General features: G+C 38.6%; 1 protein-coding gene across 1 annotated transcript in view; it reads right to left on the reverse strand.

Moving 5' to 3' along the window:
- Nucleotides 1–15,912, reverse strand: part of LOC103778894 (calsyntenin-2-like) — a gene marked incomplete at its 3' end in the record, with an annotated part of 167,337 nt that overhangs the window by 20,007 nt on the left and 131,418 nt on the right. The window contains exons 5-6 of the mRNA XM_008946510.1: nucleotides 6,683–6,878; nucleotides 4,737–4,945 (exon numbers count right to left, since the gene is read on the reverse strand). Coding sequence (XP_008944758.1) covers nucleotides 4,737–4,945; nucleotides 6,683–6,878 — 405 coding nt within the window. The remainder of the gene's footprint in view (nucleotides 1–4,736; nucleotides 4,946–6,682; nucleotides 6,879–15,912) is intronic.

Genomic DNA, 15,912 nt, shown 5'->3' on the forward strand with positions numbered 1-15,912 from the left:
CTTCCTGCATTATATTATTCCTTACTTGAATCTTTATATCTCCCTGTTTGGTTATCCTTGGTATGATTTTAGTCCATGGTCAGCTGAGAATAATTCTCAAGAGACCAAAATAGTCTTAAAGTACATTATCAGACTGCTGGAATTTGTGTGGTGTATTAACTGTCCTCTAAGATCATTACAACATATTTGCATTTCACTAAATCTGTCTTCCAAGATTTGTTTCATTATGGTCTTTCAAGATTTGGGCTACAAAGATTCTGACTATTAGGTGTTATTCTGAAAGTTCATTTCTATGTCTTGACAATGTTAATAATTTATTGATTTCCTAATTACTCTATTTCTCTGTTACCTCTGATGCTTTATGCTTTTGTCGTTTCAAAATTTAATCAATATGATTAAAAGGTAGACAGAAGGGAAGCAGTATAAATACAGACTAATTAAAGTTCTAGAGACCATAGACTGAGAATTTCTATTTACATCTTACCCATAAACAATAACATTCAAAAAAGAAAGTTAATGGGATAAGTACTTTTCTACACAGTTCAATCAGGCCATAATTTTTTTTTTTCCATCTTCTAAATCTCTGCCTTCTCCTGAAAACACCCAAAGCTGTAACAAATTTAAAAAACAAGCAAACAAACAATTGGTAAGTGATAACAGGAACATAAAATTCCTGCCTGAGGTCACACATTTACACCTCTGTTTCTGGAGGGTCAGCACTGGGGACAGTTTGACACAGACTTCCTTCTTTTACTACTTTCTTTCATCTTATTCTGGAGCAGTCACAAGAACAGTGAAAGACTGGACTCATTCACTATGGCAACTGCCTCTTACATTTCACACTCCTGAGTGTGTAAAAAGTATAAAACAATCTCATAACTCTTAAAGAAGGTGAGGGCTACTGTTACATGAGTGGCTTCTGACTTCAGTCTGCTCCTAGGAGTGGCAGCTCAACATTCTCAGCTCCCAAGAGTCACAAGGAGCTGTATTTGAGCATGTCAGTTGAAGGATTAGAACTGTTTCTTAGCAAAAAAGTGCACTTTCAATGATAACCAAAAGAATTTGTGGTTTAATAAATATCCCAAACAAATGCTTAGCTATGAATTTTCACTACTTTTCTGACGATGTGAAGTTTGCATAGCTCAGTTCTACAACTGATGACCTTGTGAGATCCTGTCTACATCTGTTTTTTTTTAACTTGATAGAACCTGTACTGACTGCACAGTTAAGTCAGTAACTCTTCCTCATAGCATCATAGAACATCAGGTTGAAAGGGACCTCAAGGGTCATCTGGTCCAACTTTTCTTGGCAAAATCTTCCTATTGACAATATGAACATATATTTGTGAAGTGTTTCCTGGGGTGGATGGCAAGTGTAGTTATCCCCCTTTTAGAGATGAGAGTAGGCTGGAGCCGTGACAGAATTTGTATCTATAGCTGAGTTCTCTGATCACCTGACTGTGGGCCCTGACAAATCAAGACAGAAAATGTGTAAGAATGTTGTTCTGCTGGCATTACAACAGACCTGTGCTTTGTGGTTTTCCTGTTACCTGAAAAAAGTCTACACAATACTGATATGATATCTCACTTGATGATCAGAATTCTCTGCTAAGAAGACAACTAGACTAAACTGCATGCAAAAGTCTCTTAAAATATATCTCTTTAACTTTAGTCCCAATTCTTTGCATAGGAAAGCATAAATTTGTTCTTTGCCTTTACAAAACTGTACTGTATGACCAAGAGTTCATTATCTTCCAAGTTAGGCTCATCAGATACAAGAGTTAATTTTATTAGTGTTGTGTTATGAATAACAGTAATAAAATAATTTAATTTTATTGATAAAAAAGTTACATACCACGGATGAAAGTTGCAACTGTAAATGGGAACCTTTAATTACCTACTTTTAGGTGCTTAACTTACAAAGACCTAGCAGAGCTGCATGCTGCTTCATGTGTCAGTGCTGGATGCCCATCAGCTTGTGCTCCACACCATTTGGGGATGAGAAATGCACTGCTACGGTTTGGAGGGTTCTTTCTTCCCTTTTGCATATGTTCCCCCCTGTGTAATTATAATTTTTCAAGATGACAAAATACTCCCTGGATTGATCTAGGTTCCAGAAATAAGTTTTGCCTAGAAAAAAGACAATGATTTGCCAAAAGAAGAAAGTTGATGGAAGAGGGTGTTTGTCTTTCTAAAAGCCTGTCTTTGTGGTTATGTTTCATAGGTTATAGGAAAAAGATCTACCACCTAGGACTGGAAATAGCAGGTTTTCCTCACACAGCCCCTACTTTTGGGGTACTCTGCAATATTTAAATTTGCTTCTAAGCATTTGGTTAAATACTGTGTCTGGGCAATGAGATTCCACAGTTATGTTACTGAGAAGCAGAAAAAAACGTCAAAACAACAAACTTGCAGAAGACTCAAGAACCTAGATTTGTTTTTCACAATGGGTAAAAAGAAAATGATAAACAACATCCTAATTAGCACAGTATTAACAGACAGTCCCAGGTATCTCATGCATCTTTCTAATGACCCTATATGTAACAAAAATAGGCAGAATGCCAAAGAATTTCCATCAGAGAAAGCGCTTTTATATCAGCTGCTATAGAGACATTCTCAGCAGTGAAACGTGTTGGAACTAAGCAACTTATTTCTGTCACAAAAGGAAAGTGCAGCCATCTATTCTGACTCTGTCTCTAATCCCAGTGGGTTTAAGCAGTTACCATTATCTTTAAAAATTGCAAATTAGACTGCAATTACTGTTGATTGTGGCAGCACTCTGCTTTTAGTGAACAAATAGATAAAAAAATATTAATTGAATTCATGACCAAGAAACTGCAACTATTACAACCTCCTACCAATTATTCACTGCAGGCTTTAAAGTCATGTTTAAATCAATGATTTCCTCATTGCCTTTGCTGAAAAGCAGGTTCCCAGCACAGGAGGACAAAGTTGTAACCAAGGATTCCTGACACTTGACATGCTTTTGATCATGCCTCTTGACTGTAAGAAGCCCATGAGCCAGCTGCACTGTGTGATAGGAGCTAAAAAGGTACAAGGAAAAGAAATGTCTGCTCTGTATCATGCTAATCTCAGTGTATTATTTATCCAAGGTATCTGCCACAAATCTGATAAACAAGTCACAGGTGGTTTTGTAAATTAGTAAGTTACCAGCCCCATACTGGTAACTCACGTGGTACTCTGGAAAAATAATGTTTTCAACCAGAAACATGGAGAACTTCTTTTAATGACAACATGGCAAATCTCCATTCGAAAAAAATCCACAGCAAGGAAAAGCTTCTGGGGAAATGCACGCAACCATCCACCTCCAAATGCTCACTTTCTGTAAAAAATCCTTTGTGCAATCCTCTGGCAAAAGATTACTGTGCCAGCTGACCTCATTTACTTACACACAAACATACTTATCATGATTACAGCTCCTATACCATATACATGCCTCCCAATGTACTCTAACAAGACAGTTTTCTCCCCAATGTCATTTACAATTTATTGATGCTAGCAGGTTATTATCTTTTGATGCTCAGCTGTGCATTGTGCAAGAGCTGCACAAATAAAGATGAATAATTTTCCAACATGAAAATGACTGCTTAGAGGAAACAGCAGCTCCATGCATGCTTTCAATTTCCAATTTGGCCAAAAATCAGATTTAACTTCCAAAGAGTATTCTCATCCTACGTACAACATGGATTAAATGCTTCTGCTAGGAAAGATAAATCAGAGCACTGATGGACGTGCACACAGGGTGCTTGTGCTGAGGAGAGGAGTGCTGTGAGCACAGGAATTTCAGTTCTGAACTTCCGCACAAGGGTGCACGTGTGAATATCAGTAACAAGGACTTGTACCTACAAAGCAATGCCAGTCTGGGACTGCTGAAGTACTTCCATGACAAAGCTACTATGCTGTGTTGTCTGAAGCAAGCAGAGAATGGGAGGGAGGATCTCCAGCACATTTTTAATGCAGCCCAGCCACCTCTACCAAACTCGTGTCAAGTTCTCTGCTTTTCCCTGCTGCCAGCTCAGCTGGTGAAAGCAGGAAGCTGACAGGCAGGGCCACTGGGGGCAAAAATCGCTGCATAAGGGAAAACTCAGTATGATTTATTATTTTCTCTATAATGTTCTATACATTAGAAAACCAACTGAAATCTAATGCCATAAAAAACCAATACTACTTCTCTGAAGCATATTTTCTTCCATACTGCAGAATAATAGATCTGCTTCAGGAATCATCACAAATGGGTAGATCTGCAGACTCAAACCCTGAAATTTTTAATAATCAACAAAGATAGCCAGGATATTGTCAATTCTACATTTAGACTCTGTTCCAGAATGTTCAGAAGGGCACTAGCTACAAACCAGTGAACAGACCCTATTTTTAGGGTAGGGCTAAATGCTGCATCAGGAAATGCCATCACTTGGATGGGATGCTACATCTGAGACAAGGAAGAGAATAGACTGAGCGACAGAGAAACATGTCTGTAAAACCAGAGGTTTAATTTCCACAATAAATTACTGTGGCACTTTCTGACCAAGTCCTACATGAAAGGGATAGGATTTCCCAGTGTACTAGTTCCTTCATTCTCAGAGGTGAGAACAGGATTACTCTCTTGTGTTAAAGCTCAAGCCAAGTTATCAGCTAGTATCAAGAGGTCATTCCACTATCCACAGAAACTGCTGCTATCTGTGCCAGAACTTGCCTCTGCTCCCTCTCCATACTCACCGTTCCTGTCAATAGCAAAAGGAACATCAGTTGTTACAATTTCATAGTTGCAGATCTGGCTGTACTGTGGGGAGCAGTCCTCGTCGATGGCTTCTACCTGCAGGATGCTGTCGTAGATCTTTCCCTCTGTCACCGTGGCCTTGTACACGCTCTCCTTGAAAGCTGGTGAAAACTCATTGACATCCTTTACCTGGATATGAACCACTGCCCTGAAATAGGTAAAGACATCAAAGAGGAAAATTAACTTACCGTGACACATCACTAACAGTTTGTTTTGAAAATACTTGAAAAGACTAACAAAATATAAATAGAAAAATATGTAAAAAACTGCTAAAATGAAATATTGGAAGTCTACATTTAATTTACCCAACTGAATATCTTAATGTGGCACTAGCTAAAAACTTAGTATCACAGCTTGTAGGGAGAGGTCTTCTCTGTGCTCCCTATTAAAGTAACTGCCTCTTAAAATGGACCCCAGCAGAAAGTCAATGATATCATTTCAGTGTCAACTAGGTTAACAAGCAGAAAAAGAGGAAAACAATTGCAGTAGTCTTACACATTCACTACCTAAAACTGGTCATTTTATGAACATTTTTCTATATTAAATAAGCCTCTCTCCTTCTGCAGATTATAATTATCTAATGCTTTAATTAGTTACAACATTGCACATGTAAACTTTTGAGGGTCAAAAATAAGAGCCTTTATTATTTAATGAGCAAACTTCAAAGGCTTTCCTCTGAAAGAATGTGCTCTTTGGTTTGATAGGAGGGGTAACAGAAGGACAGAGAAGTGAAGGTACTTTCTAGATCATCAGCAGAACCAGTAGTAAAGGTTGGGACCCCAGACAGCCCAGCTTAGCACGTGGTTTATTATACAAAACACCACAAGGAAGCGGAACAGTCTAGTCACAATGGACCAAGATTCATTTGGTCAGTTTTAGACCAATTTTTTCCCCAAGGGGAACATACTACCTTGCTACTAGCATGTCAGGGAAAAGCATCATAAAAATTAATAATATGAAGCGAAAACTGTTTCTGTGACTTGATGTTTATTTGATATTGCAGTTTTTTTTTCCTAAATATGTACTCCTTAAATACCCTGAAAGAGTTCAGCATGCATTATAGAACTAATTAAATTTTTAATTGTCATGAGTCCTGGATGAACAAAAGGAGGAATTATTACTATTAATCATTTATTTAAATGGCTTTCAGCAACACGAACAATTTGTACAGCAGTTATACATCTACACGTGAGTTAAATTCATCTTTAATGACAAATGCTCTGGAGTTCGGTGTCATGAATTAAGGAGTTAAAAAGGCACTGTGCCACTTAAGCTTATGTAGGGAATTCATTCCACAGTAAAAAGTACCACCTACTAACCTTCAATATCCTCTTTTTTCCAGAGGATCTGAATTCCTCTGAGACTCGCTGCCCAAACACTGAGGTCAGAAACACACAGTGCAAAGGCAGCACTGCTGCAGCTAATATACATGCACATACTTAAGAAAAGAGAAATCATTTTTTTTTTTTTTTTTTTTTAAACGTTTGAAATGAGATGAAGAGTGAGAAAAACATTTAGAATTTGTAAGTATCAATTACAATTTAGCTTCCATGTGCTGGCTGATCTGTTTAGTCAACATTTTTAATGTGAAAGCAAGAATGGAAAAATAAACCAAAACTGAGATGCATTTCTACACTTGAACATGGATCCTGTTAAGAGCTTTCCCTGGAATGCTGCAGAACAGGTCAAATTGCAGGAGCCAAAAAAGAATAAAATTTTCTAAAAGGAATGAAAAGTAGGTGGATTATTGCTACAATGGTTCATCTTGGTTTTGTTTGCTGTCTACCTGACTAAAATATAGAAATAAGACCTTCAATCTGATCTGTACTGTACAGCAAATGTATACCAAAGCAAAAAGAAATAAAATCTCCTCATTTTCACCCACTTGTGAGATTTCTTCCAGTTTGTTCCACTTGGTCCTGACCCACAGTCATAGGCCTGGATGATGAAGGTGTATTCCTTCTGCAGCTCACAGTCAATGGGGCTTTTGGCTCGAATGCGACCTTCTCCAGACGTCTTGTTCAGCACAACAGCTTCGAAGGGCATTTCTTGTCCATGGATTTTAAAAGCGCAGATTTCACCTGTGAGGAAGAGCATAAAATACTTGTGACCAAAGAGGTCTAAGTCTTACGCATTGAGTGGCACTGGAGAATTGGGGCTCATTTGTATTTCCCGTGCTGTTGTAGAAGGGAAGTACAGACTCGGGCACCAGTTTATACTCACCCAGAAAGGCCATCGGCCAGATGCTCGCAGTGGGACCTGGTGAGGGCAGCTCTGGCCAGGGCCTTCCCTCTTCCTCTAGCATTACTAAATGGCTTCTTAAAGCCCTAGAGACTACTCCTTACATATGGTACTAATGTCAGTGTGGAGTTAAATTAGGAACACTGTGCTTAAATTAAAATACAGAATATTTAAGAGGTGGTCTATTCTAACTGCTGTTACTCTTTCCTTGAGCCACCTGAGCTGCCAGGTGGTAGCAGATGTTCAGATTCTTGCAGTTTAGTTTCCCAACAGTGAAAAAACAAATGATGCAGAACATGGGCACATTCAGAATATACCTTGCTTTATTTACAGACATATATCATCTTTGGGACAGAAGCAGCTGAAGGAACACAGATGAGTGCCCCTTTTGGACACCTCAGTCGCCCCTCCCCCCCATGAATGCCTCCTTGACAGGAATTCACTCTGCCTCCAAACTGCTTCCTAAAATAATAGATCCATAGACTCTTCCAGAGGAACACTATGTAATGAAACAGACGATATAGCAAGGCCTAAAAAAAAAAAAATCATGTGGACACAAAAGATAACATAAAAATCTAGTGAGAATATGAGTCTGGAGGGGAGAAAAAAGCCTACCACAATTTCTGATGATCCTTTTTTTTTATCCTTCATACTGATAGCAAGGATATGCACACTGAATTAATTTTTAGCCACTCCAGAATCCAACTTTAAAAATGAAATATTTATACAAAGACCAACGTGGCTTAAATATTTTTATGACACATTAGACACTTGCTCTTTTATGAGCAAGTCAGTCTCGGGACATATATTATAGATTCAAAGCTGTCTCCCACTCTCATAATCCGTTTCCATCTATTTCCAATTTACAGTTGCAGCCTTTTGGAAATCTCCTTGCCAATCATATCTGAGTCAAATGCCAAATTCTAAATTAACTCTGAATCTATGACCTCTAATTCAAGCCTGGCTCCTCTCTTTCTTTTGTTGTTAGAATACATTGTTTATTTTTAGAGAAGAAAGTAGACAGTGACTTTATAAACGTGCTGGAGTTCATAATTTCTGTTATGTAGGAGGAAAATATGGGAAGGGGGAGTGTGTGTGTATGGAAAGGGGGGGGGAATTAGGTGCACAGAGTAAAAATACAGGCTTTTTAGGATATTCCCTCAACTACCATCACATGTTTCCCTTTATTATAATGGGAGCTGAAGCTGAGCTCAGCTATATGCCATTGACATTTAGGCAGATAAATCCCATGCTTAACAATTGTAATCAATCCTATGAATGTCTTTACAGATCAGCACACAGTTGTTTTAGTAATTATGAGGCACTGGGAAAATATATTAAGTATTTGCTTGCTCCAGCCCCTCACTTAAGTGGCATGAAAGGGCATTGTGGTTTCTCAAGCCAGACAATAGATGTGCTCTTTGCCAGGCCCTCTTTTGTTCACTCTCAATGAGCCCAAATATTTGGGCTGTAGAAAAGGGAATAGATTTTACACTGCGAATCAGACTCTGAAAGAGACTAATGCTTTGCATATCCATAAAAGCAGGCTCCACAATGTTTATGAACTGTTGCATAGGAAACCAAGCATAAGATTAAGAGAAGGCTGAAGTGAAGGAGCTGGCTCAGCTTTGATCGTGGGCACTGATCACTAAATTTGTATCTCAACGTCATCACACACACCCTTGAAAAATTTTTTTTCTAATTTCCCTGTAACTTCAAAATGAAGCATTCATCTAAAATGATATTGTGGATTTCAGTTTTAATTGAATATAGAAGCAACAGTGTAAGTGTGGGAAGTCTAATGGAAAAATACTATCTGTCATGTTCCATAGCAGTGGTCTTCATAGTTTCTTAATAACAAAGTTTTCCTCAGATGCACAATCCGTCAAAAGAAATTGTAACTTTAGTGGTTTGTGTTTATTATTTTATTGATCCACTGATTGGAAACAATACAGCCTTTGCAAACATCCAAGCCTACTGTTCTAAAAGAGAGAGATAGCTCAGGGCAGAAAAAAGTTTTCTCAGCCTTATGCTAAGCATTTTTCTTTTTTTTCTCTCCATATGCAAAGGCCTGATGCAAAGCAATCATAGAAGCAGCACGTGTTCTAGTCAGTTCTTGGCAAGTATTTTAGAAGCCTTTATATCCTGCCCCTATGCTAGATACTCCAGCTTTATATATAACTCTGATTTTTTTTTCTTTTCTATCCCTATTTGCCAAATATAACATGATGACAGCTGTACGGCTATGGGGAGATATTTGTAAACAACACACACACACTTCCCGATTCTGGCTACAGCAACCTACTTTTCTGAAAACAACTATACATATTTTCAAAAACTAGGTAAGATTTTTTTTTTAGAAGGATTCTACTACTGTTTCCACAGAAATGAGTTAACAGTGCTGAAAAATGAAAATGTATAGTAATCACGATTCTAAAATGGTGCCTTAATGACTATACTGGAAATAGAAACAATAAGATTTTTAACAGCTGTAACAAGGTAGAAAAGCAAATAAGGTCCAACTTTACACTATGAGACACAACTACAGTTATATAGAACTACTACTACTACTACTAGGCAACACAAATGGTGTCTTGAAAATATAACAGGTACTACTTCTCATTATTAAATAGAGCCACAGGACTTTATTTAAGCCCAGTTGAGCTAGTCCCAGACCTACATGACGCCAAAGGGAATTGTGCCAAGTCTCTAATACTTACTGGGTCCTTAGAGAGAGAGATATATATATATATATATGTATATATATATGGTTACATAACTCATTTGAGGAAAAGGAGAGAGTGTCTCTCATTCAGCCTCACCATCTAAGTTGCAGATCAAACACATTCAGGAACTTGGCACCACCCACAATCCTTCACCTTTGTAAGGCTGAAATAATAAGAGTAGAACCTGGGACATTGTTTTCCTCACACTGGACAACACAACAAAATATTAGGCTTTGCTGTTCATTTTATTTGAATGGGTATGGGAACAAGTGCATATAGAACTTAGTGATCATAAAAATGGCCATGGCAGTGAGCTTATGAAATAGGGCTAAGCTGGTGACACCACATTAAGGTAGAAGCACATCCATGAAGTCCTATAGCAACTGCCTCCAGGGCAGAGGGTAAATGCCTCTTCTCTCAGGGCCAGGATGGACATCATGAGGGTTTCCATTTGCTTCCTAAAACCCTGATGGTTGCAGGGTTGAAAGAGTTGCTTCATTTTAGTATGTGTTCTAATTAAATCCTGGACATTAGTTTTTTTCTTCAAACCATTCAGACTAGCATCAGCCATAAGCACCTTTTTTTATTTTGAAGCCCACATTATTTTACATTGAGAACTGTAGTAGAGAACTGTACATCTTTACTTCAGGGATAAAAATTATATCATTTCCTTTGTAAAAATTACAGTAGCCTGAAAAAAAAGCTATTGAAAGTTTATAATTTCTGAAATACAACCAACAAATCTTTCTGCTGTTTAGAAATTGCTAAAGACAATGTTTCATATTCAGCAATATTTACATGCAAGATTTAGTGATTATGAGCCATAATCAGCAAAATTGTATTTCAAATTACTGCTTTCTAGATGAAAAATAAATGCTTGCCTCTTTTAGAAATAAAATTCCCCAATGTTACTACTTTTACAACTGGGGGCATTCAACTTGGAGAAAAGGAGGTTCGGGAGAGACCTTATCACTCCCTACAACTACCTGAAGGAAGGCTGTGGCAAGGTGGGGGTCGGCCTCTTTTCCCAGATAAGAAGCGATATGGCAAGAGGAACAGGCTGCCCAGGGCAGTGGTGGAATCACCATCTCTGGAGGTGTTTAAAAAATGTGTAGATGTGGTGCTGAAGGATATGATTTAGTTGGACTTGGCTGATGACTGGACTCAATAATCTTAAGGGTCTTTTCCAACCTAAACAATTCTACACTTAGCTCCAACCAGAGGTCCCTGCATGTTCTGTCCTCTCCACTGGCATTCTGGTTGCTCATGAAGCAGAGCTTACACAAGTGTCTTCAGGACATGTCTGCCTGTGCGAGTGGACACATAGGTATTTGTTCCTGCCATGATCTCCCAAATAATTTACTAATTTCTACTGCACTTTAAGAAGATGACTTGTTTCCCACAAGTGCTAGGAAATCATGCAGCTGCATAATAGATGCTACAGAAATAGTGTAGGGATGGCAAAGAAATCACATCTCACTGGATAGCAAACAGTCCACACAATGACGTTGTAAAACAAGGAAAGCTTCAATTCTCTTTTGCACCCTTTTGGTACCAGTAAATCAAACATGAAGCTCAATCCTGTAGGAAACCAGGCGTCATCAGTTCACTGCTGACAAATTTCTTCATTCATATTCATACCCTGTTTTGATTTTATTACTCTCTAGCCTTTTATTGTATTTCTCTGTGTGTTTTTCTCAGGTGCACAAATCAACATAGCTGATCATTTAGTTAGAATAAAGGTTGCAGTTTTATGCTTCCTGAGGCAAGCTCAGTGTCCCTGAAAGATCCCAAAGTAATGAAGACTCAAAGCTGTGTGATCATAGGCAAAGACACTCACACCTTAGAAGGGACAAATTCTCTGTTCAGGAGAGATGCAGCCTGAGTTTCATTTGGAACAACAGAGACAGGAACTCCATAACCAAGATGTCACTGTGACCTCTGAAGACTTGCATATGAATGATAATAAAAATTCTTTCCTTGTACCCCTTAAGAACTTGATTCAGCTACATGGATCCATCGTGTCTTAACAGAGATATATGATAACCATCAGTAATGAGTCTTCTTCATATACTATAAATATAAATTATATATAAAGTGTATACATCTGCTTGTGGATATGACTCTCCTCTTGGAAGAGGAGAGTCAAGGCTGACTTGTTTCTGATGGACATCCAAAGACAGGCATGCTGCTCTTTGAACACCGATCATCAGAGATCTCAGTTGGCAGTTGGATGGAAATCTGCAAATACTACTGTTTAATTCAATGTTGTTTTTTCTTAGAAATGCAGCATGGACCCACTAGGTGTAGCTGATGTTGGGTTTTTCAATAAAGTCATTTAGGGGTTGCTGTTTCCCTTTGTCTTTTTCTTTTTTCTTTATTTTTTTTTTTTAATCCAGCCTTCCAAGATAACAACTGTACACAGGTTTCTCTGCTGGAATCCTGCAAGTATCTCCTGCGGTGCAGAGCTCCTGACCTTTTGTGTGTGTCTGTGCCACTGGGAAGGTTTACTGCTTTGACAAGTTTTTCTATCATAATCTGTAGCTACTGTTTAAACAATTACAGAACACAGAAGGTTATGTTTTGAGGGAGGAAAGGGTAGTTGTTTGGGGAAAGGAGGCAGAATAATAATTAGAGATGTAAAATATCTTTAAGGATAGAAAAAAAAAAATAAATGAAGGCAGTAACTACTCTATATGCTTTTCCAGCTCATTGAAGTCAATGCTATCAAACCCATACTGAAATTTAAAATCCAGGAAGCAATACTGAAATCAGAAAGAGGGAGGTATTCACAGGTTAATAAAACACGAAAATTATTATTTCCTCATATCTAATTTTATAGGCAACAAGCTCTGCAAAGCAAGAGCATAAATCCATTGCTACCCTTCCTATTCTAGGGATTTGAAAGTGGAGGAAACTGCACTTGCACTTCAAGTGATTCATTGTTGCCATAAGCTCACACCAAATGAACCAGACTTCATTCTGCTGAAGCAGAGACCAATTGCTCAGGGTAAGGAGAGAGTTCTGTGGGTAGTATATACACAGCTGGGTAGTACAGACACAGTCACCACATCTGGGTTCTTCCTGGCTCCACGATAAGTTGCCCAGGGAAATCACTCCATTCACAAAGGCACTCGGCAACAAAACACCTGAGAAGTCTAATCCACAATTTTGTTTAAATAAGCTGTTCTAAAAAGTGTGATTTTTATGGACGTGGTCTGATTATTGTGCAATATACAACCACGTTGCAAGAAGGTATGATTTTTAGAAGAGTACAAAAAAGTGGACTGTTATAATCAGTACGTGGAGCTTTGTGCCTGCCTGCAACAATGGAAGGCTTTTGATAACCTCATGTTTCACATTTGCAAGTGTTCTGTGGACTCAGCAGCCCACCCGAGTACCACACACACACAGCCACAACAGGCACAAACAGCTGCCCAGTGTAGTTACAGTGCTTTAAGACACAGCACATTCTCTTTAACAGCCACAGGATCATTACTGAGAAATATTTGCCCTGCCAATTTTTAGAATACCACATTATAATGAACTATTTGAAAAATAATCCTGCAACTGTGCAGTTTAAACCTGCAAAAAAGCACATTAATAAAAGGAACTTTATCCAGCAGGAGCCAAGTGGAGCATATTTACTCGCTTCCCAGTTGGGTCATTTTCAGAGCTACTTTTTCCACACGTGTCAATAACCATCATAAACACACGTACAGGTCCTCATCTTCACACACATTACCTGCATTATTTGAGTAGTGTTCACCTGAGGCTGCAATGTTTGCTGCCAGGGAGTGCAGAATCCCTGCTGCCACAGCACATGAAACATCACTCTGCTTCAGACAGTCATCTCTTAGTAAACACAGAAGCCCAGATGCTACCACTGCCCTAAATCCACATCTGTGCCTGAAAGATCGATCAAGAAGCTATTTCACCTCTAGATTCATGAGGTCTACACTGAGAAAAATGGGAGATAACTGGGCTGTTGAGACAGAGACCCATTTTGCTGTGTATATCCCTTGAAAAAAATGAACCTATTTTTATAAAAGAAACCTAGAGGCCTCTGTATATAAGATGAAAAAGGTTATTAGAATGCTTTCCATAATTTCTAGCCACTAAGTAATGCTGAGCTGTTAAAGGACATATGGTAATAAAATATATGAAGGTAGCCAATGATGCATAATGTGACTAGAACTTCAAATTAAATAAAGACCTAGGATTAGGAATGTTGGCTAGCAGATACATACTGCTTACAGAATTCCTACAGTCTGGTAGGCAAGCATAACACAAATACTTTCTGCAGCAGGATAGGTGCACCAACACAACCTGCTAGATTTGGCTCCCTGGTGAGATATACAGAGATAAATAAGAAAATGAACAGCACCATGGCCCACTCAGATTAGAAAATCAGCAGCTGTTTAGTCTGTTGAGGGCTCAGCAGACTGATAGAAAAACTTACTTTTTAATTAAATCAATTTCCCTGGGGCCCTATATCAAGGCAGACAATTTCTGAGATGAAGCAGCTTGGAAAATGTTGCATTTATTAAAATTATTCCCCTGAATAATTTAAATGTATTGTTTTGGGGTATAGTTGGCTAATTCAAAGCACACAGAAAATGATTGATTAATTTTTCTGCTTCTTCTTAACTCAAAGCCATCACTCAGCTTTAACGTGAGAATGATACCAGGAACATTGGGCTGGCTGGGACACAGTATAAGCAGTGGACTTGACCACACAAATCAAGGTAAGGCAACTACTAGGAGAAAGGGCTGTCTTGTGAAAATAATAACCATAAAATAATTGCAAATATGTAGGCTAAAGCAGAAATGGCTATCGGGCTCTACAGAGAAGTGAGACACAAATAAAGGATTGCCTACTGCTTGTCGTCAATAGACCTGTGTCCTCCTTCCAGCACACCAGTGTTTTGGAATGACCATTTGCTCTCTTTTTTCTCTCAGTTTTATAATTTGAAAGGTCAGATTGATGATGACAGGATGCCATTAAAAAGTATTACAGAAGCACCCGAGAGCAATGGGTGCTCAGTTGACGCCACCTGCAAATGGGAGTCTGCAGCCAGCTGGACCTCAGCAGCTCTAAGCCAGAAGCCAAGCAGTCCCATTCACATGGTGCTGTGTTGACAGAACTGTTGCCCATTCCTGGCTGCCCCATGGCTAGAAAGCCTGGAGCGAGAGCACTCTGGATGTGCACGTAAGACATAAGGATTGCAAGATCCTCCTGTGATTTTACCTTCCTTTTTTTTTTTTCTTTCTTTCTTTTTTTTTTTTTAATGAAGTGAGAACAAAGAAAGGGAATTTTTTTGAGAATTTTCTCCGAAGTGTGTATGCAGACATGTCAGGTTTACAAAAATAAGCATTACAGAGGTGCAATGCAAAATACCTGTGGATAATTGTGGCATTTTCACAGCATTGGCAGCTTATGAAGTAAGATAAACAGGAAATTATGCAGTTTGGATCTTTACACTGGCTCCTAAACTCCTGTTAACAAGCACAGTAAAATGTCAGAGGGGCGTTAGATATCTCAGGACTGTTTCACCTCAAGCCCCTAAAGACACGTGTGAGAGAACCCAGTGAGTGAGAGGTTAGGAAAGGGGTAAGGTGCTTACACATCCCCAAGTTTTCACTCAGCTGTGTGCTCTGCTATGGCCTCTTCTTACAGAAGCAGATTAAACAAAAGGCTTAGGAACATTAATTCAGTCTTGGCAGGGAGCCTGGGACAAGGGTTTAATCTGTCCATCCTGCAGACCTGCAGTAAAGTAGAGCAGAGTTTAATTGTTACAAGAGTACCATATGGTTCCTCCTGATCAGGGCTTTTTTCTTTTTTTTTTCCATTTGTTTTTACTTCCACTTGTCTGTCTTTTTTTGTCTTTAAATAATCTGAAAAATACAGCTCCAAGTGTAGAGTTATAATCTGGACTGGATCTCTAGACATGATGAGTTACTTTGCACACAAATACTTATACTACAAAGCATCATCAGAAATGAAAAATAACAGAGTCAAAATTACAGCATCTGTCCTTTTATCAGCATGGAAATCACACAGTGAAGACAAATTCATCAGAAGAAAAAGTTAATGCAGACCTCTTACTAGAAGATCATTTGCACTCTCATTTGTGTGGACATTTAG

This window comes from Merops nubicus, unplaced genomic scaffold, assembly GCF_000691845.1.
Source record: "Merops nubicus isolate BGI_N331 unplaced genomic scaffold, ASM69184v1 scaffold14058, whole genome shotgun sequence".
Classification (NCBI taxonomy): Eukaryota; Metazoa; Chordata; class Aves; order Coraciiformes; family Meropidae; genus Merops; species Merops nubicus.